Genomic DNA, 27,767 nt, shown 5'->3' with positions numbered 1-27,767 from the left:
AGTGAGGTGCATCAAGGATGAGGATGGAAAGGTTCTTGCTACAGAGAACGCGGTTAAAGATAGATGGAGAGGTTATTTTCATAATCTTTTCAATGAAGGACATGAAAGGAGTGCTTCTTTAGGGGAGTTGAGGAACTCAGAAGAGTGTAGAAACTACTCTTTTTATCGTCGAATCCGGAAGGAAGAAGTGGTTGTAGCTTTGAAGAAGATGAAGCATAGAAAAGCAGTAGGCCCAGACGATATACCAATCGAAGTGTGGAAAGTTTTGGGAGAGACAAGTATAACATGGCTCACTGACATTTTCAATAGGATTTTGAAAACGAAAAAGATGCCAAATGAGTGGCGAACGAGCACTTTGGTGCCTATCTACAAGAATAAGGGCGACGTACAAAATTGCATGAACTATAGGGGTATTAAGCTAATGAGTCATACAATGAAGCTCTGAGAGAGAGTCATTGAGCATAGATTGAGGCAAGAAGCACGAGTTTCGGACAACCAATTTGGGTTCATGCCAGGACGCTCAACCATGGAGGCAATCTATCTCTTACGAAGATTGATGGAAAGATATAGAGATGGGAAAAAGGATTTACACATGGTCTTTATAGATTTGGAAAAAGCGTATGATAGGGTCCCAAGAGACATTCTTTGGAGGATTTTAGAGAAAAAAGGAGTACGAGTAACATATATCCAAGCTATAAAGGATATGTATGAAGGAGCAAAGACTGCCGTAAGAACTCATGAAGGACAAATCGAAGACTTTCCCGTAACTGTAGGATTACATCAAGGCTTATCCTTAAGTCCTTACCTTTTTGCGTTGATAATGGATGAGTTAACAGGACATATTCAAGATGATATTCCTTGGTGTATGCTTTTTGCAGACGATATAGTGTTGATAGATGAAACTTGGGAAGGGGTAAATGCAAAGCTTAACCTTTGGAGAGAAGTGTTGGAATCTAAAGGTCTTCGCCTAAGCCGATCAAAGACAGAATATATGGAGTGCAAGTTCAGTGCAAATGGAGGCCAAAACGAGTTAGGGGTGAGGATCCGGAGATCAAGAAATACCAAAGAGCGACCGTTTTCGTTACCTAGGATCTATCTTGCAAAAGAACGGAGAATTAGATGGAGATCTCAACCATAAAATACAAGCTGGATGGATGAAGTGGAAGAGTGCATCCGGCGTGTTGTGTGACCGCCGTATGCCACTGAAGCTCAAGGGAAAATTTTATAGGATGGCAATAAGGCTGGCGATGCTGTATGGCACAGAATGTTGGGCGATGAAGCATCAACACGTACATAAAATGTGTGTAGCGGAGATGAGGATGCTTCGTTGGATGTGTGGGCACACGAGAAAGGATAAGATTAGGAATGAGGATATCCGGGGTAAAGTAGGAGTAGCCGAAATTGAAGGAAAGATGAGAGAAAATCGGTTACGGTGGTTTGGACATGTGCAAAGAAGGCCTACTGATGCTCCGATTAGAAGATGCGACTATGAGACAGAGGTTCAGGGCCGAAGGGGTAGAGGAAGACCTAGGAAGACCTAGGAAAACTTTGGAAGAGACTCTAAGAAAAGACTTAGAGTACTTGGATCTAACGGATGACATGACACAGGACCGAACACAATGGCGTTCTAAGATTCATATAGCCGATCCCACTCAGTGACTTGGATTTTCCAAGTCTCCAATCGAGAAGTTTTCCTCACTCGGGAAATTAAGGGAACACTACCTCAACCTACATGCTCCACTCACAAAGCTTCAACATACAAGCTTCAACAAAAGAAAATTCAAAGAACTTAGCGAAGAAGGGTTTGGTGTATTTAACACAATACGTTGAAATGAAGGAAAGCTTATTTATTGATATCCCCGATAAGTTACAAATATGTACATATACATAAGTCAAAATAAACAAACAAGAGGGAGCCTTCACAAAGGTTGCTTAGGAGAAGTCTCAGCAGTCGGTAGAGCCCTAGAAAGAGAAGGCACCGGAGGGGGATCATTCGGAGCCTCAGTACTGGACAGAACCTTAAAAGGAGGAGGCATCAGAGGTTGATCATTTGGAGCTTCATTACGCGGTACAGCCCCAGAAGACGAAGGCAATAAATGCCTTTGGAACAAACCTACAAATCTCTGATGATCAAGTAAAACCTGACCATCAGATTCCTTCATCTTGTCAAGCTTCCTCTTCATGTTTGTAGCATAGTCATGTGTGAGCCGGTGCAACTGTTTATTCTCATGCTTGAGCCCTCTAATCTCCTGTTTGAGACTCATCACTTCAGCCGCCAATAATTCAACTTGGCGGGTTCGAGCAAATAGGCGTTGGGCCATATTAGACACAGAACCTGCACACTGAACACTGAGAGCCAGAGAATCCTTAACAGCCAACTCATCATACCGTTTGGAAAGTAATCTGTTATCTTTGGGAGTGAGAAGGTTCTTGGCCACCACCGCAGCGGTCATATCATTCTTCATCACGGAATCCCCAACGGTAAGAGGACCAGTAGGGGAGACGAAGGATGGGCACCATATGTTGTCTGGAGAAGGTGGGGCTGCCTCTTCAACAAGGTTCAAGTCAAAACGACGGTCGGAGGGGCCAGACATTTTCAAAGGTGTTGAAGAGAGAAGAGGTCGGACAAATCAAGATCTTAGAAGTGCAAGAATGGAGCTTCTACTGGTGGAGATTCAAGTGTGCTTTGGAACTTAATGCAAGCCCCTATAAAAATCTGCACTCGACGGAGCTTCAGAAATCGAAGAGGCGTTTGCTTTCTAAAAAACTGGGCTGCTCAGAGACCACGAGGGTCGATCTCAGAAATCGAAGAGGCGTTTGCTTTCTCAAAAGCTGGGCTGCTCAAAGACCACGAAGGCCGATCTCAGATATCGAAGAGGCGCTTGCTTTCTCAAAAGCTGGGCTGCTCAGAGACCAATAGGGCCGATCTCAGAAATCGAAGAGGCACCTACTTTTCCAGCCTTGTCAGCACCTGTCACACGCACACTCAGCTTTGCGGAAATTAGGGGCATTCTGTCGAAGATTTCTGGTGAAGTAGAAAGCACATGAATCTTACTGTTCAATCACCCACTTCCCACACGCAACATTAGCTCATGGGTACCACATATAACTTTGCCAAAGTTCTCTGACAAAGTTGAGACACGTGAAGCTTGCAGCTCCCACTACATCGCTCTGACCAAGAAGGGTAAAAGAATTGCAAAGAAACAGCACTAACAAAGTTTAGACACATAAATTTTGAAGGTCTAGCTACCATATTATTACCCACAAGGGTAAAGGAACAGTACCACTACTGGATAATTGGAAAGTCCTTGTGTGTCAACCTCTGTGCTTCGTGGCAAGGTAGACTAGCAAACATGCCCAACCTTTACTCACATTCGAGAAAACACTTCCAACAAGATTGCTTGCTCCAAAATCGAAGAGGCACCGCCCTCTGAATCTCGAGAGCCAGACTCCCAACATGATTACTTTCTCAAAAATCGAAGAGACACCGCTCTCCGAATCTCGAGAGTCAGACCTCCAGCAGGATTGCTTTCTCAAAAATCGAGGAGGCATCGTTCTTCGAATCTCAAGAGCCAGATCCTCGACAGGATTGCTTGTTCGAAAATCGAAGAGGCACCACTTTCCCAACTTCAAGAGCCGGATCTCCTTAGATAAAGCTTGTCTGTAATCTTCACACACAACATCAGCTTTTCAGATACTACAGACCACTTTTTCAAAGTACTCTGACAGAGTTAAAACATGTGAAGCTGGCAGCTCCCATTACCGTGCTATGACCAAGCAGGGTAAAGGAATAGTATTACTACTTATTGTTAGGAAGACTCCTATATATGTCGACCTCCATCCCCAACGGACAGGCAGACCTGCAAAAATGCTCAACCCTTCCTCATATCTGAGAGAGCACTCCCAACGAAGCCTTTTGAAATATTCAGCTTTCTTTCCTCCCGATAATACTTCTGCAAACAAGCTATACTAGAGCAAGAATATCTCATATCATCAGGGTTAAAAGCAAGAGTATCTCATATCATGCTTTTTCCCTGTCTTTTCCTTTGGCCTTGTTCTTACCTGCAAGACAAGGAGAAAGAAAGCAATCAGTCATCACTTGGAATCAAGCTTCCAGCCAAGAACCTCTTACCTGATTACTTACCTGGCATTGCTCTTGAGTACTCATCTTCAACATCTTATGCTTCCAGGGAAGATACCGCATCTGCCTGAGGAACAAATAGGGCAAGTGAGAAGGATACAATGAAGCATGTGGAGACAAGCGTAACAGCACACGTGCCGATACATCCACTACTCTGTCAAAAGCAAAAGTATCATATATCAGCAGGGTCGAACGTACTCTAGATTTGATGGACTTGTTTTGACCCTCAAATTCTCCAGTCGGCCTTATACTCTGGAGGAAATCAGAAAACCCTTCAGCTCAGTTCAAGAATAAGCATGTGGAAAGTTACTTCTTCAAAAGCAAAAGTATCCCATATCATATCTTCTCATTTTTCTTCTCTTTATCCTTCATGCTGCCTGCAAGATAGGGAGAATGTGAACAATCAGCCGGAACTCGAAATCAAAGTTCTGATCTGGGACTGATTGCTTGGAGCTCTGATTGTTTACCTTGTTTGTCACCTCTTTCAATAGATCCCCTAGCTCGGCGACTTGGGGGACTCCTACTACATGGTTTGTATCGCGCTTGACCAAGCCTGAAACTACAAGTAAGCTTCAAGTGAAATTGATACATTACCTTGTGCATCTCCACCAGTTAAAGATACCACCCCTGGATGGAGGAAGAGTACTTCCAGAGAAGATGCCACATCTACCTATGAGACAGATAAGGCAAGTCAAGACGATACCACACTCCGGTACTTAGAAGTTTCATGATTACGAGATCATTCTCCCACAATATTTCCTAATGTCATTTGTACTAAATCATTCACTTGTACTCACTAAAGGAGAGCTTGAACCTATGTACTTGTGTAAACCCTTCACAATTAATGAGAACTCTTCTATTCCGTGGACGTAGCCAATCTGGGTGAACCACGTACATCTTGTGTTTGTTTTCCTATCTCTATCCATTTATATACTTATCCACACTAATGACTGGAGCAATCTAGCGAAGATCACAAAAAGCAACCGTTTTCGCTACCTAGGATCTATCTTGCAAGAGAACGGAGAATTAGATGGAGATCTCAACCATAGAATACAAGCTGGATGGATGAAGTGTAAGAGTGCATCCGGCGTGTTGTGTGACCGTCGTAGGCCACTGAAGCTCAAGGGAAAATTTTATAGGACGGCAATAAGGCCAGCGATGTTGTATGGCACAGAATGTTAGGCGGTGAAGCATCAACACGTACACAAAATGGGTGTAGCGGAGATGAGGATGCTTCGTGGGATGTGTGGGCACACGAGAAAGGATAAGATTGGGAATGAGGATATATGGGGTAAAGTAGGAGTAGCCGAAATTGAAGGAAAGATAAGAGAAAATCGGTTACAGTGGTTTAGACATGTGCAAAGAAGGCCTACTGACGCTCTGGTTCGAAGATGTGACTACGGGACAGAGGTTCAGGGCCGAAGGGGTAGAGGAAGACCTAGGAAAACTTTGGAAGAGACCCTAAGAAAAGACTTAGAGTACTTGGATCTAACGGAGGACATGACACAAAACCGAGCGCAATGGCGTTCTAGGATTCATATAGCCGACCCCACTTAGTGGGAAAAAGCTTTGTTGTTGTTGTTGTTGGATACTCTAAAAGCCAAACCATTGCAAGCATATGGTCCAGACTCCAGGGTAAATTAAAATTACCTGTTCGGCAAATTACCTGGTGGGTAAAAGCACGATAACAGTTGGAAGCCTACCATAACCAGTCTTTCTAAATGCTTTTGCAGGCCCATTTGTTAAGGACTCCAAAACGAGTAACACAAAAGCTAGAGTTTACCCTGAAATATTGCAAAAGAATGAGCATACAATTCAGAAACTGAACAAAAATCACATCAATAAGCTAAATATTCCAATCCAATTCAACAAACCACAAAACAATGATAAAACTTTGTGCTTTTTGGTAACAATTTGGGGTTTCAGAGTAAAAATTTGTGCTTGTTGAGTAAATTAAATTCACCTGTCCAGTTCGAGCCCGACCAACCAAGTCCAAACCATCCAAAATGGTATCAAATGTCATGGCCTGAATAGGAAACAAGGACTCGATCCCATTCTCCTTCAATTTGGCCCTCAACAGCAGAAATCGGATACTTGGACACCGCATTAGGATCCTCTTTGTGCTTCTCCTCCTCCTCCTCCGGCTCCACCTTCGCCTTCTTCGACTTCTTCTTGCTCTTCTCCTCGCTCTTTGGCGGCTTTCTGCAGCAGAATAAATGGTGCACAAAGGGATTTAAAATCTTGACATCTGTGTATTTTGGCAGACGTTGGGAAACTTAACAGTTTGAGTTGTTAGTTTACCTGCCAAACCCAAACGAAAAGATAGGCAACAGTGTACCTCTCCCTGGCGACATAATCACATAAGCAATTGAAAGCCGCCGCACGCGGCACAACGACCGATCGATTGCTTCAAGGCAGAGCTTCGTATCCCACAATCAGCGTACCGACCGATTGGATGCCGATGATGTTTAGGAGTATAGTACACGTGTCAAAATGTCAGTATCCCAATTATCAATTTCTACTGCACTAGCCTACAAGCGTACTAAATCTTCAAAGTTGACAGGTAATTCAGAAAGATTTGTGCACCCACCGGGATGCACAAGGATTCTGCAGTCTCTCAGATGTAATACCTCAAGCCCCTGAAGCCGTTCAATCGAGGGGGAAAGCTCTTCGATAGATGTTCCATCCAAATGAAGCTCAACTTTTGTACAACCAGAAAGATTAACATTTCTAAGGGATTCAAGTTGAAATCTGATGCTCGGAAGACTCTCAAGTTCCTTACAATCTTCTAGGTCCAAACGATGCAAATCCGTAATATTAATAATTGACGAGGGTAATTCTTTAATTTTGTACGCAGATAAATTAAGCTCCGATAGTTCTATCATAAGTTAACCTCATGATGGGCTAGAAGACTAGTAATAATGTGATTCAGATTCGCCTTTGACGAGAATCAAATCTAATACTACTAAACTGTAATACTAAGTGACTATTTATTAATTAAAAGCCAAACTTTCATTTACGCAAACTAATTGAATTTTGAAGAGAAATATGTGAAAGTACAAAAAACCATCTATACGAATTAAAAAGTGCACCCCAATCTGTATAAAACACACCAAACAATGCTTTTGAATTTTGAAGAGATCATGGTTAATAAACGATCTGGATTCTAGTTCCGGAGCATCGTCGTGTCCCCACTAGCGATAACGTCCATCTCCCAAAGGTAACTTGGCATGAAATGAATCCAGATGCTCTCTAATGATCCTGAGCCTAAGGATTAAATGATCCGAACCGTTGAAATTTGATTCAACGGTTATAATTATTATAATTTTTAAAGGGGTCTTCTGTTTGTAACCATTTGATCAAATTTCAATGGTCCGGATCATTTGATCCTTAAACTCAAAATCATTATATCCGGAGAGGATCTGGGTTCGCATGAAATTATCCTGCTCCTGTAAATTTGAAGTCCCAACTAGTAAACATAATATAATAATATGGAGGGAAATAATTAAGATTTATTAGACAACTAATTAATTGGTTGATACATGTATTTGCAAATTATTGCAAAATGATTGGATTCTTTAGTTTTTTAAGAAAATTAATGAAAATAGCTTGAAAATTTTGAGTTTTAACGATAAAGACAAAATAAATGGTAAAGTGAATAGTATCAAATTTGACTTTTTAGTGTAAAAATATGGTTTTTCCTTAAAGTGAACAATACTGCGGGTTTTTCCGTTAAAACTCTCTAATTTTTTTAGTACACAGCCACTTGATTAGTTGCTCACTTCACATTTCTTTTAGGAGTGTGATATCCACACACCCCATTTTACTTCTCACACACATTTCTAATTTTCGCCCGTCAGATCGGATGAATTGAAGAAGATCAACGGATATAAATTAATAAGAGTGTGTGAGAAGTAATTTGGGATGTGTGGATAGCACACCCCTTCTTTTATTAATAAAGATATCAAATTTTTTTTACCCTTTTTTTTTGGGGAATTGTACACGTTGATGTTAATCGACTTTAGGCCAAGCTGACTGTTTCTTTTTGGGAACATTCCGAGCTACACCCTTGAACGATCCTCCCATGATGCGTTTACCATGGATCGGTTGCAATGCCTTCAACTGCTTTTGTATCCTGTATAATCCAACAATGAAAATTCAGCGAGTGAAAATATTCAGAATTTGATTTTTGTCATACTTAAGCTTTCTACTCAATATCACATACTTAAAAAGAAGAGATAATGAATATATCTCGCCGTATTTTGAGTTAATGCATGATGAACATCGTCATCAATTCATAACTTACTTCATCTTCCAAACCCTCTATTAGATTCTTGGCAAACTATTTCCAACCCAATTTCTTGTAGTAAATCATGCATTTCAAGCGTATCGTTGTAATCCGAGATGGTGATGAGAGTTCTGTTAACTAGTACTCCTAATCTACTATGGGGATAAAAGCCACAGCTATCAAGAATTTTAGTTACATAGTCTTTCTCCATCCCTTTAAAGAAACATGCAAAGCTCCCAAGATTTTAAGTGCTACAAGCACGCCAAGAACATGTTTATGGGAAGCCTCGATAGACAATCATAATCTCTTGTGGGTTGGTTTGTTCAAGGCATACTGCTTGAAGAGTTCAAAAGCTTCTGACTCACTTAAGTTTTTGGGCTTATATACAATTACAGCATCAACTCCACTTAGTAATTGCATATCTCTAGTTGTTATAATTGTTGTGCACGAATAGACCAAACGAATTGGAAACCAACTCAAGCTAACTGATAGGAAATATACCAAATAAAATACAAGAATAAAATTGAAAAGACACCAAGATTTAACGAGGTTCCTTAACAGTCAGTGTAACTGGAGTACGTCCTCGGAGCTGTAGGAGCTCACCAATAATCCACTATAAACCAAATGGAAATGAGAGTGTTTACAAAGTGTTTGGCAATCTCACAATCCAAAATCCCAATACACCCAATAACTCTCACACACCAAAGAAACAAATAGAGAAGGAAATACAGTGATTAATTTCCTCTTTATACAAAACACAAAGCTAATCACATGCCCCAATTGTGGGCTTTCACATGGGCCATTAAACACCCAACTAATTTTGGGCTACTGGGCTTATCAAACGCAAAGGCCCAATGTAATTCGGCCTCAAATTCAACAATGACCTGATTTCCACCACCAAATGAATGCTGCTTTCCAAGTAAGGCTTCAATTTGGGATTATTTTTCAACATCATTAAGAAAGAAGCAGTTCATGCATGGATACACTGGTGCTAAAACCTTTTCTCACGTAGATCCCAAAAAGGTCCGCTCTCGGCCATTCCAAACGCTGCCTAGCAAAGGAGTGGTTATCTGAAGCGATTTACATCACCATTATCTGAGAAGCCTTCCTTGACATTTTCGAGAAAGCAGCAAGCTTCAAATTGACAAGCGATTTCATCATAAAAGAGTCAAAGCTTCAAATTGGCATCATCCCTGTGAAGTTATAGAATTATCAAACCTATGTTTTATTAGGGGTGGGTTCAAAAAACCGAAAACCGAAAAAAACCGAAAACCAAACCGAACCGAATTCTTTTGGTTCGGTTCGGTTTTAGTGATCTAGAAACCGAACCAAACCGAATTAATTAAATTAATTTTTTTATTTAATTATTTGTTTTAGGTATTATTTTCTAAACCCAATTTGTAAGTTAAAATGTGCTAACCCAATGTGTTGCCAAACTTTAAGCTCAAAATATTTAAAAAGGCCTATAAAAACTCTAAACCCTAACCTATTATTTCTCCCCCATATAAGGTTCCGGAACCAAACCTCTTCCCGAAATACCTACATCCATCTCCATAGCACTGTCTACTTCTGCGCCAGCTTTCTTTTCCAAATCTACTCTCATATAACATGTAACATAATCCATAAACATTTATTTCGAGTAGATTACTTGGGTAATTTGTGATGGAAAAGAATCCAACACACACTAAATAAATCCACCCACGCATTACCTTTACTAATCAAGTTGTCAACATGCAGTTACAAGCAAACAACACTGATCTTTGAACAACATCATACAATTTAACTTTTCTAAGTCATTTATACGATTTTTGTGTGATTTTTGTGTTGTGAGGTTGTTAGTTTGGACTTTGAAAGACTTGATTGATGATTTTAGTTCAACTTTAAATGTTTATTTTCATTGTCTTTGATTCTAGTTAGAATGTTTATGTTATGATTGTGTTGGATATGTTAAAATTTAAAATTTCAATGTTTTTCATTTTTTAAAAAAAAAATAAAAACAAAAAACCGAAACCGAACCGAAAAAAACCGAAAAAAAATTGAACCGAACCGAACCGAACCGAAATTTCGGTTTGGTTTCGGTTTTGGCAAAAAACCGAACCGAAATTTCGGTTTGGTTTCGGTTTTGGCAAAAAACCGAACCGATTTAAACCGAACCCACCCCTATGTTTTATAACAAGCCCAAAAGAGTCAAAGGAATGCATGTTCACTTGCTTGCAAATTGAAATTAACATACTTTAACCGCACAAATTTCATAATCTGAATTGTTCATGTTCTTGAGCATATATTTCGCCAAATTGGTGAATCAATCAAATTGGTGAACATTAGCCATTTAAATTTAAGGATGTTAGAAGTGACCAAAATCGTTGATTTGTTCGATACATATAGGTAATTAACAATCTCCAGCTAATCTTGATAAAGAAAATGAACACTTTCAAGTTATGATATTTCTACAGTAAAAATACTTTAACAGCAAGTGCATGTGAAAAAAATTAAACTTATAATTTTTCGAATCCCAACCGTATGGATCGACTCCGTATAAAACAGGAACCACTATCTGCTTGTGTGCATCCACGCATTCCATTATCTGGACAAGTTCTTTCAAGCACCACGTCAAAGAAGCATAGTTTTCGGAAAAAAAAACTAGGGTCAAAAGCCTGAGTAGCTAATAGCTGCCAGGAGCTCCGAAAGGTCGTTGCCTTTTGAAGCTCTTCGGCGTCGATAAGGGTGTTGATTGCTTTCTGATCCAGAGCTTTGTTGAGATGGCCGACGAAGAAGAAGCAGCAGCCTCGAGTCCTCTAAAATTCAGGAACACATCGTACTTCCAATGACTGTCGGATGAAGACGAAGAAGCGGCAGCAGCAGCCATTCGCATGCACGGGATTGATCGCAGAAAGTACTCTGTAAGCGATGATTGACTAGCTCATGTAATGCAAGGACTGAAATGCTCGGACAGAATAAAAAGCATGAATAATTAATATAAATATACATTGAAATTAAATCATGCCAAAAAGAAAAAATAAACTCCAGTGCATGATTCACAGTGGAGGTAGCCAAACTACAACAACAGAGCTTCTCACCCCTTGCACTCCATCCTTCCACACCAATCCTCCAAATTCTGGAACCGCCTGCCGGGATTTCATGGTAAGGTGATCTTATGAGAAAGCTTTTCGTTTGCTCTGGTGAAGTTAAACGTCTGAGGCTCGACTTTCACATAAGCACCTCTGGACTGTGAAACTATGGTGTGGTAATTCGAAACCGCAGAGCCAACATCAGCGACAGTTGTTTGAAGAGTCAAAACAGACATTCGTTCTGCATTAGCAGCTGTGAATGCCAAAATCAGACCAATGGCTCCTGCATCTTTCACCACCTGTCCCACCTGTCCCTCCTGCACTCTGGGTCTAATACCAGTCACAAATCACAATCTTCCCGGTAACAACGCTGCAATCTGAAGTTCCTTCCAAACACAAGGAGGTGTGATCAGGGCAAGTTGAATTGCTTCAAATATACAACATCAACCTCCTCTCTTCATTCATTTCAAAACAATAATAGATAAAAGAACAACTCCAAAGAAGTGAACTGCACTTCAATTCCAAAAAAGTAAAAGTGAAACTCTGGAGTTCATAGTGAGAGAGGGTTTGGGGCGTTGAGGTGTGCTTGCAGTGGATTGAGTCGTGGCAACTTATTCATTCGGTGGAATTGTGAGTGACTGTGAGTGACTGTGAGAGACAGACATTGGTCGCTGAGGGGACTTTGAGTATTTGGGGATGAGTCGAGGAAAGTCGGTCAAGCTTTGTTAACAAATGTCCCCTACCAATAACTGGAGAAATTGGCTAGACAAACGTGTGAGTAACACATGAAATCTAGACTCGCTAACTGGCTAAGAAAACCAACAAACGAGAAAGGCTGTGTAGCAGCTCTTGTTTGATGTATTGAATACCATGGTTTCACTCAGCGAGAAAGGCTTCATTTCTCTTTGATTTCCTCCACAGGAAAAGGTGTTCAAAATTTTGTAACTACCTAAGCTACTGATGAATGCAGATTGTGCTGATGATACATACGACTAGATTGAAAAACCCGTCATTATACCCCACTAACGCCAAAAAAGCAATCTAATCTAGACTAATATAGTCATGTACACAAATTCAGATATAGAAATGTTAAGATAAAAGGAAATGCAAAGTACCTTTTACCCAAATTCAGATATAGGACTCCAAAAAATGCTAGCAAAAATAAGATAAACAGCCTGAAGATTTAAAAAAAAGTCAAAGTTAAAACTAAAACAAAGTTTAAAAGTTGACACTCATAGAGTCTGCATTTTTTTTTAAACAGTACTGAATAATCACAATATTCTACTCGAGATTCATACACCAATGGAGGAGCCAAGTTCAAAATTCAATAAATTAGAGTATTACTGGTCTCTTCTGTAATAAGTGCAGTTTACACATAGTCTGCAAGTTCAATGTCTTTGAGTTGCAATATTAATGCAGTAAGTATCATAAATTAGTCTTTAGAATTCCTAAGTATATTAATGTAGATCTTTCAAGATTCATGTACCAATTAGCCTAAAAGGGGCTAGCTTGTTAGCTTTCAAAATCAGTGTTAGTGGAAAGAAATCTTGGATTTTCTGCTAGTGTGTAGGCACATTAACCTTGGAGTGTTTCCAAGGCACCTTCTGGGGGATGCCAAAGGATGGAGTGAGTCCAAATATCTTCTTGTCTGCCTAACTGCTCTTATAGTCCTACATCTTATGTGCACATGAAATTATGTGTAGGTGTTCAACATTTACAGAGGCTATGATGTCCCTCTGTTCTATAGGTGTTCCCTTCAAGGTAAAAACAGAGTAAAATATCTGTCACCATGCTATCTACAGAACATAAAGCTATGAAACAAGAAGAGAAGTGACTGAAGAATGATAAATTAGCTTACATGGCAAGCAGTTGGGTACCCACGCCCAAGACAGCACAAAACAATGACATGTTTGGGGGATATCTGAAAACATCACCATGAATGTATTTCCAGCCAACCTCCTTGTCTTCTTCTTCGTCACTGTTTGAGAACCTATGACAAGATTAATTACACTAGGCTGACCAAGTAAAAATATAATGTAGTTGGACAAGATTGTGAATAATGTTTTACTTTTTCATCTCATTCTTGAGGCGGCGTACTATGAGCAAAGCAAGCAATCCCATCAAAAGCACAATGATGATAATAATGAATGACAACCAATGAATTTTCTGGCGGACTGGCATTAATGAAGCCTTTGAGTACTTGTCCATCCTGTTCTGGAACTGAGTTGATGTGGCTTTCCAGTTAACCGAATAAGTGAACTCAACGTCAATATCAATATCTTCTGTTACATCAACAGCATGATTTGGATCACTAAAAGCATGTATTTCTATTACTTGGTTTCCATTGTAAAGAACATCAAAAAGAAAATGTGTGAACAGATAATACTTGGTCCCTTTTTCCCAGCTCTCATCTTCAACTTTTCGGATGTACCCCTAGACTGGAAGATCATCACAATACATCTGGAAGTAAAATTCATTACTGATAACATCCCTGAACTTCACAACTTCAACAACTTTAAGCTTCTTCGGACACAGGCTCTCTCCAGCTTTGTATTGCTTAGTCGAAGAAGTAACTGAAACCTTATATCAATAATTAGTTGTAACTTGTGCCCAGGTTTTCTGCAAGTACATACGATGCAATATCAGAACAATGAGTTTTTCATCATTAAATATCACAAAAATTTGCACTACATAAAGAATGTAAGGAAAAAGTTAAACATATCATCAGATTTTTTGCTTTTCAAACTTTGTTTTGATCAAACGCTACAAAATCAGTTTGTTGTGCACCATTCAAATGGTTTCTTAATCCATCTTCAAATTCACTGTTTCTGAAAATTGGGAAGTAAACGAAAACAAAAAAGGAGTTTTAGGAGACCATATGAAGCAAGAACTTAAAACTGTTAGCGTTTTCCTCTAAAAAAATTTACAGAATTTAAACAATTTGTATTCAATCGGCGGTGAGGAAGATAAGGGTACCTGGGGTTGTTCAAGAGGCCAACTTTGTTCACGAAGAAGGGGGCAGATCTCCTACATTGTAGCTGTGATCGCCTGCTGAGGCTGTTGCTTAAGGAGCTGAGAATGTAAGGATCGTCAGGAGGACCACCAGGAGACTCATTTGCAACGAAATTGCAGATATAGAAAAGTTAAGATAAAAGGAAAGCAAAGTACCTTTCATCCAAATTGGAGGAGCACCGGTGGCATTAGCAAGTTAGCAACGGGAATTGACATGGATAGCAATATCTTCACGGTTTCTGCACAAGCACAAAGCAATTGAAACCAGCCAAACCCGAACGAAAAGACAGGTAACAAATGTATTCCACATGTAGAGATACGTACCTCTCCCTCGCGACACAATCACAATACGCAATTGAAGGCCGCCGCATGTGGCGTAGTGACCGATCGATTGCTTCAAAACAGAGCTTCGTATCCATGTGTTTATCAGCAGTGTACCCAAAACCCCTGAAAATTGTTTCTTTTTTCAGGTAATATAATCTCCCAATTTTGAAATTTAATTCCCAATCAAAAATTGGGTTTGAAATTTGATTACCTGGAAATTGGGGGGTTGGGGTGGAGCTCTGTGATATAGCGTGTAGTCGACGTGGATGCCGATTATCTTTGTGAGCGTTGTACACGCGTCAAACTTTCACAACGGCTCTGTAACGGATGCCCCCACTATCCATCACTTTCTTCTGCACTATCCCACAACTACAAGCGTTCTAAATCCCTTTTTACTGCATTATCCCACAAGCGTCCCAAATCCTCAAGGTTGACAGGTAATTGAGAAAGGTTTGGGCACCCACAGAGATTGAGAGCGTCAAGGTGTGCCAAATTACAGAGAGTGTCAGGAAGATGTACAAGGCTTTTGCAGTTTCTCAGATTTAAATATTCAAGACTCTGAAGCCGTTCAATTGAGGGGGAAAGCTCTTTGATAGATGTTCCATCCAAGTGAAGCTCCCTTAATCCTTCCATATTTTCTACAATGCTTGGAAACACCTCAAATTTTGTGCAACCAGAAAGATAGAGATGATATAGGGATTTAAGTTGACAAATGCTGCTTGGAAGATTTATAAGTTCCTTGCAATCTTGCAGCCCCAAATAAAATAACCCCGTGAGATTATTAATTGACGAGGGCAGTTCTTTAATTTTTGATCCGGACAAATCAAGCTCTTCTAACCGCTCAATCACTTCTTGAATCTCTGGAAACATCTCAAGATTCGAGCAGCCGGAAAGATCAAGGGTTTTGAGAGATGTGAGATTATTAATTGACGAGGGCAGTTCTTTAATTTTTGATCCGAATAAATCAAGCTTTTCTAACCCCTCAATCACTTCTGGAATCTCAGGAAACATCTCAAGACTCGAGCAGCCAAAAAGATCAAGGACTTGGAGACATTTCATACGAATGATGCTTGGAAGATTTATAAGTTCCTTGCAATCTTCTAGGATCAAATAACTCAACCCCGTGAGATTATTAATTGACGAGGGCAGTTCTTTAATTTTTGATCCGGATAAATCAAGCTCTTCTAACCCCTCAATCACTTCTGGAATCTCTGGAAACATCTCAAGACTCGAGCAGTCACAAAGATCAAGGGTTGTGAGAGATTTCATACGAATGCTGCTTGGAAGACTCTTAAGTTCCTTGCACCCACTCAGATTCAATAAAACAAGGTTTGCATGAGTCGAAATAGACGGGTGAACCTCAACTAATCTTATACAACTTCGAAGAATTAGGTTCTTAAGATTTGGCATCTTTGTGAAGTCAGGGGTTTCCTTAAGGTATTGACAGGAACTTAAATTGATGAATTTTAACTTTTCCAGCGTCTGTCAAAACATACAAGAAAACATACTTAATGAGACATCTTAGAACCTAAACATTTAAAAGAAACATATACATGTAAATGATTGTACATACCTGGGTTCCTTCCCAAAGTCGGTCAATGAGACTATATTGCATATCAAGGTCAACAAGATTTTTGAATTGACGGTTGGACGGCAAAGACTTAAGGGGGAATCTATTCCATAAGAGACACCTCAACTCATGAGATAGAAACCTTAAGTTCCCAATTAGGTGTTTGTTGCCGTAAGCAACAATTTTGAGAAGTCTTAGTTGAGTCATACTAACAAAAGCTTCAGCATTTACGCATGCCTCATCTGAGTTCGACAAATCCAGGATTATGCTTTCAACTGCTTTTGTAGTCTATGCAAATCAAAAGGAAGTAAAAAACAAAGGACCTTAGTTTAGATTATGAAGTTAATGCTTGTTTCTTAAGGAGCTGTTTGATAATCATTTCATTTTCAGTTTTCAACTTTTTGTTTTGCTTATGTTTTTTTTTTTGAAATCTGAAAATTGAAAACACATAACTTGTTTGGTAATTTTTCAATTTTCAATTATTAAAAAAAAAATTATACCTAAAAATAAAGAAGTGGAAACAAAAATGGTTATCAAACGACAAATCCAACTTTCAACTTTCAATTTTCAATTTTCAACTTTCAATTTTCAATAATTAAAAACTGATCAAACGGGCCTAAGAAATAGATTTTGATCAAAAGTTGAAGCTTTCTACTAAAAATTGCATAAGAAAAATATTTCTCACCGTATTTTGAGTTAGCACACGATAAACATCTTCATAACTCCACAACCTACTTCGTCTTCCAGGCTCTTCGATAGATTCTTGGCGAACTATTTCCCGACCCATTTCCTCTAGTAAATCATGCATCCCCAGTTTCCCATACACTGAGACAGTTATGAGAGCTCGATCGATTAGAACTCCAATACCAGCATGAGGATGGAAACCACAACCGTCCAGGATTTCGGTTGCATAGTCTTTTTTCATTCCTTTAAAAAAACATGCAATATCTAGAAAGATGTTCTTCTCTGTACGATCTAGTTCATCGAAGCTTGTTCTAAGCACATCATTAATCCTTCTTTGCGGGACTTCCTTTAATTTTTCTAAGACACCTTTCCACTCAAGTATAGTTTTGTTATAAAGAGAAGCTCCCAAGACTTTGAGTGCTAGAGGTAGACCTTGAGCATAGTTTACGGCACGCCTCGTGAGAACATCGTAATCTCTAGTGGGTTGGTTTGTTCTGAAGGCGTAACGCCTAAACAGTTCTACAGCTCCGGGATCACTGAAAATCTTGGGCTTATATATCGCATCAGTTCCGCTTAGTAATTGCAAATCTCTAGTTGTTATAATAATTCTACTTCCACCACCAAAGGAAGAATGTTGCTCTCCAAGTAAAGCTTCTATTTGTTCTAATTTGTCCACATCATCAATAACAATAAGGATCTTTCTCTGAGCTAGACTATTTAACATCACCTGGAAACCTTTATCCAAAATGTGGGAACTCCCCACCTTGTTGTTCGAGAGACTCGATAGAAGTTGTGTCTGCATATGTAGTTTGCCATGCTTAATGAAACCCTCCTTGACGTTTTCAAGAAAGCAAGAAGCTTCAAATTGACAAGCGATTTCATCATAAACAGCTCTAGCGATGGTTGTTTTGCCTAAACCACCCATACCCCATATTCCAATAACCCGAACATCATTTGTTTCAACTCCAGGAGGATGTAATAATAAATGCATTTCATGCATATGAGAATCCATTTCAATCAAAGGATTATCTTTGCTTGAACTTGATGAGATGTGGATCAATTTCTTATAAACATCTTCTACAATTTTCTCAATAAGCTTTATGTCATTCCTGTCAAATTTTGAAAACCATATAATACCAACACAAAATACAATTAATAGGTCGTTTTGATAATTATTTCATTTTTTTTTCTGAAAATTCGTATTTAGAATTTCAAATTTTGGGCTTTTAGTTTTCAGTTTTTAATTTCATTTAAAGTAGTTATCAAATAAGTTATTCAAAGTTTTTTTCAACCGGTAGCATAAGACTCGTATGAGTATTTCATACTATGTCCAGGTCACAAGTTAAAAAAATTAAAATTAAAAACTTAAAACAAAATATTTATCAAATGACTCCTACACATTACAAATATCCCAAAAATTAATAGGAAACTAAAACAAATTAGAACTTACTCATAGTTTCGTGAATCCCAGCCGGAAAAACTGGTGGCCGTTGTAAGAGCGGATCTCCAGCTCCGAACCTCTTCAATTTCGGCGCTAGAATCATTATCATGCTTTGCAAAAGCTTCCTCGAAACTTCTCTTGAGTTTACGAATATCGGATGGATCGACTTCGTAGAAAATGGGGAGCACAATATGGTTCTTGGTATGGTGGCATTCCAAGATTTCCACGAGTTCTTTCAAGCACCACGTGGAATAAGCATAGTTTTTAGAGAAAACTACAAGCGAAAGCCTTGATTCTCGAATCGCTGTCAGGAGCTCGGAAAGACGGTCCCCTTTTCCGAGGTCTTCGGCATCAATGAAGGTGTTGATTGGTTTCTGACGCAGCGCTTTGTAGAGATGGCTGACGAAGCCCCTGCGAGTGTCTTCCCCTCTGAAATTGATGAACACATCGTATTTCCAACGATGGTCAGAAGAAGAAGAAGAAGCAGCCATTAATCGATCGCACCTGATCAGCGATGATCGAGCAGCTAAGATTAAGAGGAATGTAAGAGCAGAAATACTCAATTGATCTACAAACTGGATCACCGGAAAATGGCCTGATCGATACCAAGCCAATAAGTCAATGCAAAAGGGTAAAGGGAAAAAGGAAATTATGCTTGATGTCTTTTCACATCTTCTTCAAGGAAATTTCTGTGCGAAAGGGATGTGCATAATTTTGATTTTTTGACCCAAGAAAATGCCAAGGAAGGGGTCACAGTAGTATGTTGAATCTAGACTTCCTACCTAACAGTTTTTTTTGTAAAGAAATATATACCAATCTCCATATTCACATGAAGAGTGAGTTAGGGGGATCGAAAGTATTTCCGGTAAAATGTAAACATCTCATATGTGTGTTATACTTCCAACGGAATTGTGGGTGAAAAGTAGGAGATTAATGATTTTTTGACTTCTAATCTGATGTCAAGGTAAAATGTAAACATCTCATTTTCTTCAGTTGTTACGATATTACATTGTACCATTTTCATCAGTGGTTGGCCACATACCCTTCACTGATCAACTCTCTCCTAAGCCTATACAGTTAGTATTTAGATTCATTCTAAAAAGGCAACCATCCGATGATTGGTAGTAGTTCTACAGTTCTACTTTCAGCGCATGCAAAATCATAGAATACGAATACAGGGTTTCAATTACATGTAGAGAATACAATTTTATAATGGCATATATGCTCGCACGATTATATTAGCGTTAATAAGAAAATTGTTATCAGCACTCTAAAGTAAACGTACAGCACAAATAACATTAGAAGAAAAGAAAAACAAAACTGAACAAAATTGAACGATAAAATAATGTTCTTACACTCCAAAAAAGTGTTCTTGCACTATTAAGAGCATAAAAAAATACAGAAAAGGAAAACCGAACAAAATTGAACGATCAAATAGAGAATGGGGTTGACAGAATATGCTATACGCAGAAAAAATGATGTCGTTGTAACGCGCCAATGGAGGCCCTCAATCTACCGAATATTTTCTTCATTGCCAAAATATACTCCTGCCCCTCCACTCAGATCAACTGGCTTTTAGTACCTCCACCAGTTGAAACCATTGTGAATGCAACCTTTTGATATTATTTGTTGCTCACAACAGCTTACTTGAAAGGAGCCGGTTTATATTGCGCTTCACCATCTGTTGCCGCGACCTCTCCCACCACCACCACCACCACCACCGGATCGGTTGTTGGAATACCTATCATTTCGAAAACCTCCACCACCACCACGGCCAAACCTTCCACCACCGCCAAATCTTGTATTCCTTGATTCTTTTTCTTGTAAATCAGGCAGTGATTTCAACACCGTTATGCTCACATTAGCTGCATTTTCCTGACCTGCACCCAACATGATACGACCAAAATAATCAGACTTCAAGACATCAATACAACAAAATGAATGATACATTCCATGTCTAAAAGGAAAGAACTGAAAAACATCAGTTGCTGGTAGAATCTTAATAAACTATCGTGCTTGATGAGAACGTAATACATGATCCTATAGAGATATGAAAAGAAGAATACCAGCAAGAAACAAATCCAAATCTTCAGCTGCCACATCAAAAACTGCACCATTTCCATCGGCAGTTAGTGCCATACCCTTCACTGACTCAACCTTCTCCTCGGGCAAGAATCTCCTCAAGACCCCAAAAGCAAAACTGAGACAAGGTTGGTGGAAACTAAGGGTCAAACATTATCAACAAATCAAACCGCTAACTCTAAAACAAGAACACAAACTAAATCAATAAAAGATATAATTACGGATATCTATATTTAAACAGCTCATAGTTTCTTGGAATGACAAAGAACATAAGACATAATGGTAGGACACAAGAAAACGAGTGATAACTGCTTACGACGGTGAATAAACGGGCTTTCCAGCCTCAAGAAGTACTGTCACATGGTTCTCCATAGAGCTAAGAAGTGATCTCTTCTTTATCTCGGTGTAGCCCTGCACACCATACAATAAGCAACTTATAAACTAATAAACAAACATTTACATTAATTAACTTAAAAGGCACATCAAGTAGGGAAGAAATAGCAAATCTTACAGCAGCTTTAGCAAGTGCTTTTGCCAGTAGATCTACTGCAGATAGGCCAGAGGTGTTAAGTAGCTCCTCGGCAACAGACTTGAAAGCAGGAATTACACTACAATAAAAATTGTATTAATATATGAACATGATTGCATCAAAATGTAACAAGCATTGCACTGTCAAGTATACCTATCAGAAATTTTGGTTATCATTTCTGCTGCATCTTGACCTACTGCTTTAGCTATATCAAGTGGCTGAGGAGCAGAAATGTGTTCAAATTTCACCCCGGACTCCCTCTCGATTTTTGAAAAATTTGATCTTCTTGGATCATAAAGCATGACAGCAACTCCGGAATTGCCTGAAAATATGGACACACCTCTAAGTACCATATAACATCAAAGACATTGTTTAATACAATACGAATAAACAAGAAATGCAACATTTTTCAAGATTTACCTGCTCTCCCTGTGCGTCCAGATCGATGGATATAGTCTTCTACATCACGTGGGGGTTCACACTGAACCATAAACAATAAAAGTTATACAGATTGACAAATATTACAAAGTTTACCATTATGCACACTGACAAACCTGGATAATTAATTGAACATCATTGATATCCAGTCCACGCGCTGCCACATTTGTGGCAACTAATGTCAAAAACTTGCCAGATCTGAAACCAGCAAGTGTGACCTGAAAACACAAAACAGGAAGGGAAACAAAATATTCTGCCATTAGTAAAAAAAAAAAAAAAAAACTAGCTTTTAAAAAAAATATCACTACTGAAAGGAAAAAGAGCCTGAAATATCATATTTCAGTACAGTTGTACACGGGGAGTGGAGGAGGATTTTTTTTTTTGGGAGTTTTAATTTTTTTTTTTTTTGGGGGGGGGGGGGGGTGTTGTGTGGGGGGGATTGCATAGTCGAACAACTAACCTCACGTTGGCCCTGCTGTATGTCCCCGTGCAAAGCTCGGGCTCCAGGCAATGCCTCAGCAAGTCCAGAAGCAGCTTCCTTTGTCTCGGTAAAAATGATTGTGCGTCCTCCACTGATGAGTCGGAAACAAACATGTCAAGTACATGAAAATGATTCCCAGACAAATTTTACCCAAAAGTAAAAATAGGAAGCATATTGTAGTTGTGGACTAGAAAACAACCAACCTACTATAACAACGTATGATATCAGGAATAAGTTGTGATCTTGCTGAACTGGAGCAAGGAAGAACAATATGCCTAACATTGGTGCTGGCCTTCATTTTTTCATTACCAACAAGATCTACAGTTTTCTTATCAGGTTTGAGAAACCTAGAAGAAATCTGGGAAAAAGAAAAAGAAAATTTCATTCATGTGTCGACAATGAATGGAAAGGTATAACATTGCAATATAATCCATTTATGTTTAACTGAATTCAGAAGAACATCCAAATTCAAGATCTCAGCAAAGATACTTACGCCTTTCACCCAACTTGGCAAGGTTGCACTAAAAAGTAGCGTTTGAACTTTACTTACATCCTTCACCTTGCCTGAAAAACCAAAGAATAGAAGTTAACAAGAAGTTGTGCAGTACACACAGCATAACACTTCAGAAATGTAACCAGCAACAGACACAGAAATTTTGCACAATTAAAGTAACATTGCAAAAAATTTTAAACTACAGTTACCCGTCAACCAAAGATGCCTTGACAGCGTAATATAAGAATAACATTGATTTGACAGGAGTCAAATAGCAAGAGAATTTTTTGAAAACACAAAGATAAAAATGATTCCAAGCGTCAAATGGACATTATCAACAAAGCTTCAGATGGACATTAGTAACCAACACATGGATACAAAACACCATATAGAAGATATGCAGAAATAGGCAAACATGGTACAGAAAACAGATGTTGGGATTACCAAAAAAACATACCTAGAATGAGTTCAACATCGTCAACAAAGCCCATCCTCAGCATTTCATCAGCTTCGTCAAGGATCCTAACTTTCAAGGTACTCAAGTCGATATTGCCCCTCTCTATATGATCCTACATATTTCCAAAAAATTATTTTAGCATCATAAGTATATTGCATAATACCAATTTGACACAAGAACTCAGCTATAATGAGAAATGGTCAATACCTTTATACGGCCAGGCGTTCCAATAACAATATCCACCCCTCTCCTTAACTTACTTTCTTGAGCCCCGTAAGGAGATCCACCATATACACAACATGCTGCTAGCCCCACAGCACCACCATAAGCTTCAAAATCGGCGAAAACCTAAGTGAACAAAAATTGTCAAGTGGATACTCTAAAAGCCAAACCATTGCAAGCATAAGGTCCAGGGAAAATAAACTTACCTGTTTGGCAAGTTCCCGAGTGGGTAAAAGCACGATAACAGTTGGAGGCCTACCATAACCAGTCTTTCTAAATGCTTTTGCAGGCCCATTTGTTAAGGACTCCAAAACGGGTAACACAAAAGCTAGAGTTTTACCCTGCAATATTGCAAAACAACGAGCATGCAATTCAGAAACTGAACAAAAATCACATCAATAAGCTAAATATTCCAATCCAATTCAACAAACCACAAAAAAAAGAGTAGAAATTTGTGATTTTTGGTACAAATTCGGGATTTCTGATAAAAATTCGGGATTTCTGAGTAAACATTTGTGCTTCTTGAGTAAATTAAATTTACCTGTCCAGTTCGAGCCCGACCGACCAAATCCAATCCATCCAAAATGGTATCGAATGTCATGGCCTGAATAGGGAACAAGGATTCGATCCCATTCTCCTTCAATTTGGCCCTCAACGGCGCCGAAATCCGAAACTTTGACACCGCATTAGGATCCTCTTTGGGCTTCTCCTCCTCCTCCTCCGGCTCCACCTTCGCCTTCTTCGACTTCTTCTTGCTCTTCTCTTCGCTCTTCGGCGGCTTCACATTCACGGGCTCGCCCATCTCGGAGCTCGTCTCGCTCCTGTCCTCGTCATCCGAAGCCTTCCGCTTTTTGTGCTTAGACTCCTTCTTCGACTTCTTCTCAGTAGTGGGCGAGTCGGCGGCGTCGTCTAGGGTTTCGCTTTTCAATTTCTTCTTCTTCTCCTTCTTGTCCTTCGGAGTGGTTCCCGCGAGTAGATAATCGGACACGTCCATCGAAGGCATGGTTTTCTAGAGAGAGAACGTGTACGTTTGTGAATTTAGAGAGAGAAAGAGACGGAGAGCGCGGCGGAGAGAGAGGGGTTTCTGGTTTTCTCCTGCTACAAAAAGGTATGGCAGTGATTTGCGTTTAGCAGGAGAAAGAGAGGAGAAACAGAATTAGGGTTTTGCGCATTTTATGGTTTTAGCAGTGGAGGGTTCTTGAGCGGTTGGATCGTGGACCGAGACGAATTTTGGTTTTGAGCCGTCGGATTTCGGTCCGTTTGAAAATATCTAACGTACCTTGCCAACGACTCCACGCACGCAAATAAAACGCAGCACCCGAGTAAGACGTCGATTGCTGCCGGCCCAAGGCCCAAAAGATAACCAAATGCTAAACCCTACTAGGAAAAATGGTTTGACTGACAATTTGGATTTTGGTTCGATTTTTCTAAATTTAAATTACATATCAATAAAATTTTCTTTGTCAACAAAAAAAACGATGAAAACATTATCTACATGTGATTTTAACATTTCTAATTTTAATTTTTTTTATAAAATAAATAAAAAATAAACCTCCCTCTCTCCTCCCTTCTCTCTTACTCTCTATCTCTCTCCAATTTTAAAAACAAAAATAAATTTCCAAACAAATAATACCAAAATCTTTGGGATCCATACCAAGCCGATCCCGATATTTTCGGTATGAGAATCAGAACTATATATTCAATGGTTCGAAAATCCCGAACCGAACCAAAAAATATATATGTATTTATTTTGGTTGCATGTATGTTGAATGTTAAATTTAAGTAGTTTAATAATATACTATTTATATTAGAAATAGAAGTATGAAATTAAGTAATTTAGAACTTTGGAACATCAATTTGACTTAGTATGAATGAATTGACATTTCAATTGGTATGAAATTTCAAATTGGTACGAGGTAAAAAACTTAAATTTCAATTCATATGAAATTGGGGAACAAAATTTTAGGCTAAAAGCCCAAATTTTAGCCCATAACAAAAAAATCTCAAATTTCAGCCCAAATTCGAAAATCCAGTCCCGATCTATCCCGAAATACGAAAAACATTTCGGGAATTCCAAAAATTGGGAATACGTTGGTCTCCAAATTCCCGTCCCAAAAATTTTCAGTTTGAGATTCAAGATCTCATTTTCGGTTTAGGACAACCCTTATCCAATTCAATCCACCAAGAGACAGTCCCACGTGAATTGACTCTCCCTCAACGTATCAAAAATACACCGAGGATAATCATCGACACTGATTAAAATTTGACTTCGTCACCGAGTAATCTGCTAACAAGGGGATTCATATATCGCCCAATCCACAAGTACAAAGTGTTTATACTTATTTTTCTTCTAAAATAGTGACATACGAATAAAACTAAGCAAAATGTAAGAGGCTATGATCATAGGGGCAAATGCAAAGATTTACAATATAAGAAAAACAAGAAGCCCAGCTATGGCAAACACAGGCCACCTCTGAACAGATTTCTGGGCGGAAGAGGGGGGGGGCGTTGCACCAGTTAAACCCGTACCAAAGATCATTGGGAATGAAGGTGTTGTAGGTAAATGTAACTGCCCTGGAATTGTGACCGGAGATTTTCACATTCTCAGGCTTCCAACCATCCGGTCCGGTTCTGTAGAGGTACAAGTAGCAGATTTGGTATGCACAGGGGCCGTATATATCGAATGTGTCTGTAGAACACCGTTCAAATGTTCTCGAAGATGGATCGTCCAGTCGGGCCGCATAAATCTGACCAAGAAAAATGATCCTTATAAGTTGTATGTGCAACCATCTAACATGATAACTCATATTCATTCGCACTAAGTTGATTATAAACAGTTTAGATAAACAAGCAACCTATTATAAAATTCGATTACATTGGTTTTGCATTCAACATACCAAACTCACAACGTCGAAAAAGTGCAATTTGCAATATGCTTTTAGCAATAAAATGTTCTCTACGTTGTCATAACTCCTCATTTTGATCCTTAAGATTTAAAAATGAAAGAAGTGGTCTTTTGAGATTATCCGTCGTCATCATTTTGGTCATTATGTGAAAAATATTCATTAAATTGAACAGACTACCAGTTTGAGATGAGGAATTGATTTGACGAAAATAGATTTATGTCGTACCAAATACAAATTTGATTTCAATTTCAATTCTTCTTCTTAATTCTTTGAAAACCCATGTTCGAAGATTAATTTCTATACACAATCATATCACATGATTAAGATCTTAACGCTGTTTTATGATAAATTAACATGAAAAACTGAGTAGGTAGAAGAACAAACCTGATTGCCATAAGCATCCCCAAAGGAGATACTGATCTGATCCCTCGTGTACCTCGTCGAGGAGCAGCTCGTAGTTATAATCGCCGTATAAGAACAAGTCCCCGCGTTCTTTAAAACCATAAACATCAAAATTATCAACAAAATTTTGTAAAAATAAATTAAATAAAAAGAAATAAGCTTTGCAAATCGCTGTTACCGGGATGTTGCTGACGTTGAAGTCCTTGGCGGCGGCTTCCGGCTGTATGATGCTTAGCTTGGCTTCTGAGAGCGTAAAGAGAAAGCAAACTTGGAGAAGAAGAAAGGGTGCTCCGAACATGTTTGATGATTTGGCGCAGAGAGAATGCGACGACGACTTGCGGTATGCGGAGGAGTCAAAGAAAAGCATGCGTCAGGGGATGGAAGATGATATCTTGTGGAGACCGAATGTTAGTAAATCATTTATGTCCGTCATATTCTTTTATGATTTAGGTCACCTTAAGAGTTAAGACTTCTCTATGACTACATGGATGATACGTACAATCTGAACTTTCTTTTTTGTTTAATGAAAATGTAATATTAGAGAGATGAAATTTTAAAACCGAATTGTGTAAATCAAATGATGTGGTTATTGATTATTGGATTATTAATCAAGTGTTGATGCAAGGCCAAATCCATCTTTCAAAAATATTTGGCATGTTTATGACATTTTAATTAAAATGATGTATAACCCTTCACTTCGTTCAGTGAGACTTGAAATTGATAGAAGTAGCCCTTATCCACTATCAATCATTTCGATTTTTTTCGTAAAAAATCACAGTCAAGTGAGAACCAAAATTAAAATAATACCCTTAATTTACTAAACAAAATGCGAAAATGATTTGAAAAAATATGATGGTGTTTTTGTCATTTTGATCTTATTCAACAAGATTTTTTACGGAATTACCAAAATATTTGACGGTGGACAAGTTGAGAACCATTTCTATTGATCTTAAATATCAAGAACCAAAATGAGAAATTATATCAATTTCAAATACTATTCTAGCTAAAAAAAACCCATATTTTTTTTAGTTCTTTTAAATAGGGAAAAAAAATTCTTTTTGTAGTAAAAACAAATTATACCGATAAATATTTGGAGATAATTGTAAAGTGTGCCGGGTGGAATACAAAAATTGGATGCAAACAATTAGTACTAGACATAAACACTCTTAATCATTCACATTTCACCTTCCTACTGAACCCAAATTTCTAAGTTATTTTGTTGCATTGAT

At 38.7% G+C, this 27,767-nt stretch overlaps 3 protein-coding genes and 2 long non-coding RNA genes across 20 annotated transcripts; all 5 read right to left on the bottom strand.

The window, feature by feature from the left end:
* Positions 1 to 3,930: 3,930 nt before the first annotated feature.
* Positions 3,931 to 4,480, bottom strand: LOC139197476 (uncharacterized). Its single transcript, XR_011582919.1, has 3 exons — positions 4,340 to 4,480; positions 4,145 to 4,208; positions 3,931 to 4,062 (listed from the first exon to the last, which is right to left on the bottom strand). It is a non-coding gene; the product is annotated as an uncharacterized lncRNA (long non-coding RNA).
* A 1,833-nt stretch (positions 4,481 to 6,313) lies between these two features.
* LOC103428569 (uncharacterized) lies at positions 6,314 to 6,732 on the bottom strand. Its single transcript, XR_011582917.1, has 2 exons — positions 6,480 to 6,732; positions 6,314 to 6,389 (listed from the first exon to the last, which is right to left on the bottom strand). It is a non-coding gene; the product is annotated as an uncharacterized lncRNA (long non-coding RNA).
* A 2,287-nt stretch (positions 6,733 to 9,019) lies between these two features.
* LOC103428543 (disease resistance protein RPV1-like) lies at positions 9,020 to 19,308 on the bottom strand. 16 transcript variants are annotated; one of them, XM_070824951.1, is made up of 14 exons: positions 18,538 to 19,308; positions 17,089 to 18,196; positions 16,407 to 16,691; positions 15,045 to 16,315; positions 14,834 to 14,956; positions 14,666 to 14,748; positions 14,474 to 14,569; positions 13,884 to 14,116; positions 13,566 to 13,779; positions 13,356 to 13,487; positions 12,613 to 12,672; positions 11,507 to 11,883; positions 10,809 to 11,365; positions 9,020 to 9,622 (listed from the first exon to the last, which is right to left on the bottom strand). In XM_070824951.1, the coding sequence occupies exons 1-4, from the start codon at positions 19,017 to 19,019 to the stop codon at positions 15,203 to 15,205; spliced, it is 2,988 nt and encodes a 995-aa protein (XP_070681052.1). In that variant the 5' UTR covers positions 19,020 to 19,308; the 3' UTR covers positions 9,020 to 9,622; positions 10,809 to 11,365; positions 11,507 to 11,883; positions 12,613 to 12,672; positions 13,356 to 13,487; positions 13,566 to 13,779; positions 13,884 to 14,116; positions 14,474 to 14,569; positions 14,666 to 14,748; positions 14,834 to 14,956; positions 15,045 to 15,202. The 16 variants fall into 16 exon arrangements, with proteins under 16 accessions (XP_070681052.1, XP_070681053.1, XP_070681056.1 ...); XM_070824952.1 differs by having other exon boundaries at positions 10,859 to 11,365; XM_070824955.1 differs by lacking the exons at positions 9,020 to 9,622; positions 12,613 to 12,672 and adding an exon at positions 14,285 to 14,325 and having other exon boundaries at positions 10,741 to 11,365; positions 11,507 to 11,874.
* Positions 19,309 to 19,841: 533 nt separating this feature from the next.
* Positions 19,842 to 24,499, bottom strand: LOC103428542 (DEAD-box ATP-dependent RNA helicase 7-like). The gene is made up of 14 exons (XM_008366652.4): positions 23,772 to 24,499; positions 23,437 to 23,571; positions 23,216 to 23,356; positions 23,009 to 23,120; positions 22,552 to 22,622; positions 22,262 to 22,416; positions 22,038 to 22,149; positions 21,694 to 21,795; positions 21,560 to 21,620; positions 21,293 to 21,461; positions 21,122 to 21,218; positions 20,927 to 21,021; positions 20,595 to 20,728; positions 19,842 to 20,408 (listed from the first exon to the last, which is right to left on the bottom strand). Exons 1-14 carry the CDS (start codon positions 24,231 to 24,233, stop codon positions 20,203 to 20,205), a joined length of 2,052 nt encoding a protein of 683 aa, XP_008364874.2. The 5' UTR covers positions 24,234 to 24,499; the 3' UTR covers positions 19,842 to 20,202.
* A 1,011-nt stretch (positions 24,500 to 25,510) lies between these two features.
* Positions 25,511 to 26,998, bottom strand: LOC103428541 (embryo-specific protein ATS3B-like). Its single transcript, XM_070824949.1, has 3 exons — positions 26,717 to 26,998; positions 26,521 to 26,628; positions 25,511 to 25,977 (listed from the first exon to the last, which is right to left on the bottom strand). Exons 1-3 carry the CDS (start codon positions 26,903 to 26,905, stop codon positions 25,606 to 25,608), a joined length of 669 nt encoding a protein of 222 aa, XP_070681050.1. The 5' UTR covers positions 26,906 to 26,998; the 3' UTR covers positions 25,511 to 25,605.
* Between the last annotated feature and the right edge of the window lie 769 nt (positions 26,999 to 27,767).

This window comes from Malus domestica, chromosome 07, assembly GCF_042453785.1.
Source record: "Malus domestica chromosome 07, GDT2T_hap1".
NCBI lineage: Eukaryota > Viridiplantae > Streptophyta > Magnoliopsida > Rosales > Rosaceae > Malus > Malus domestica.
This window is presented reverse-complemented; position numbering and strand designations above follow the sequence as displayed.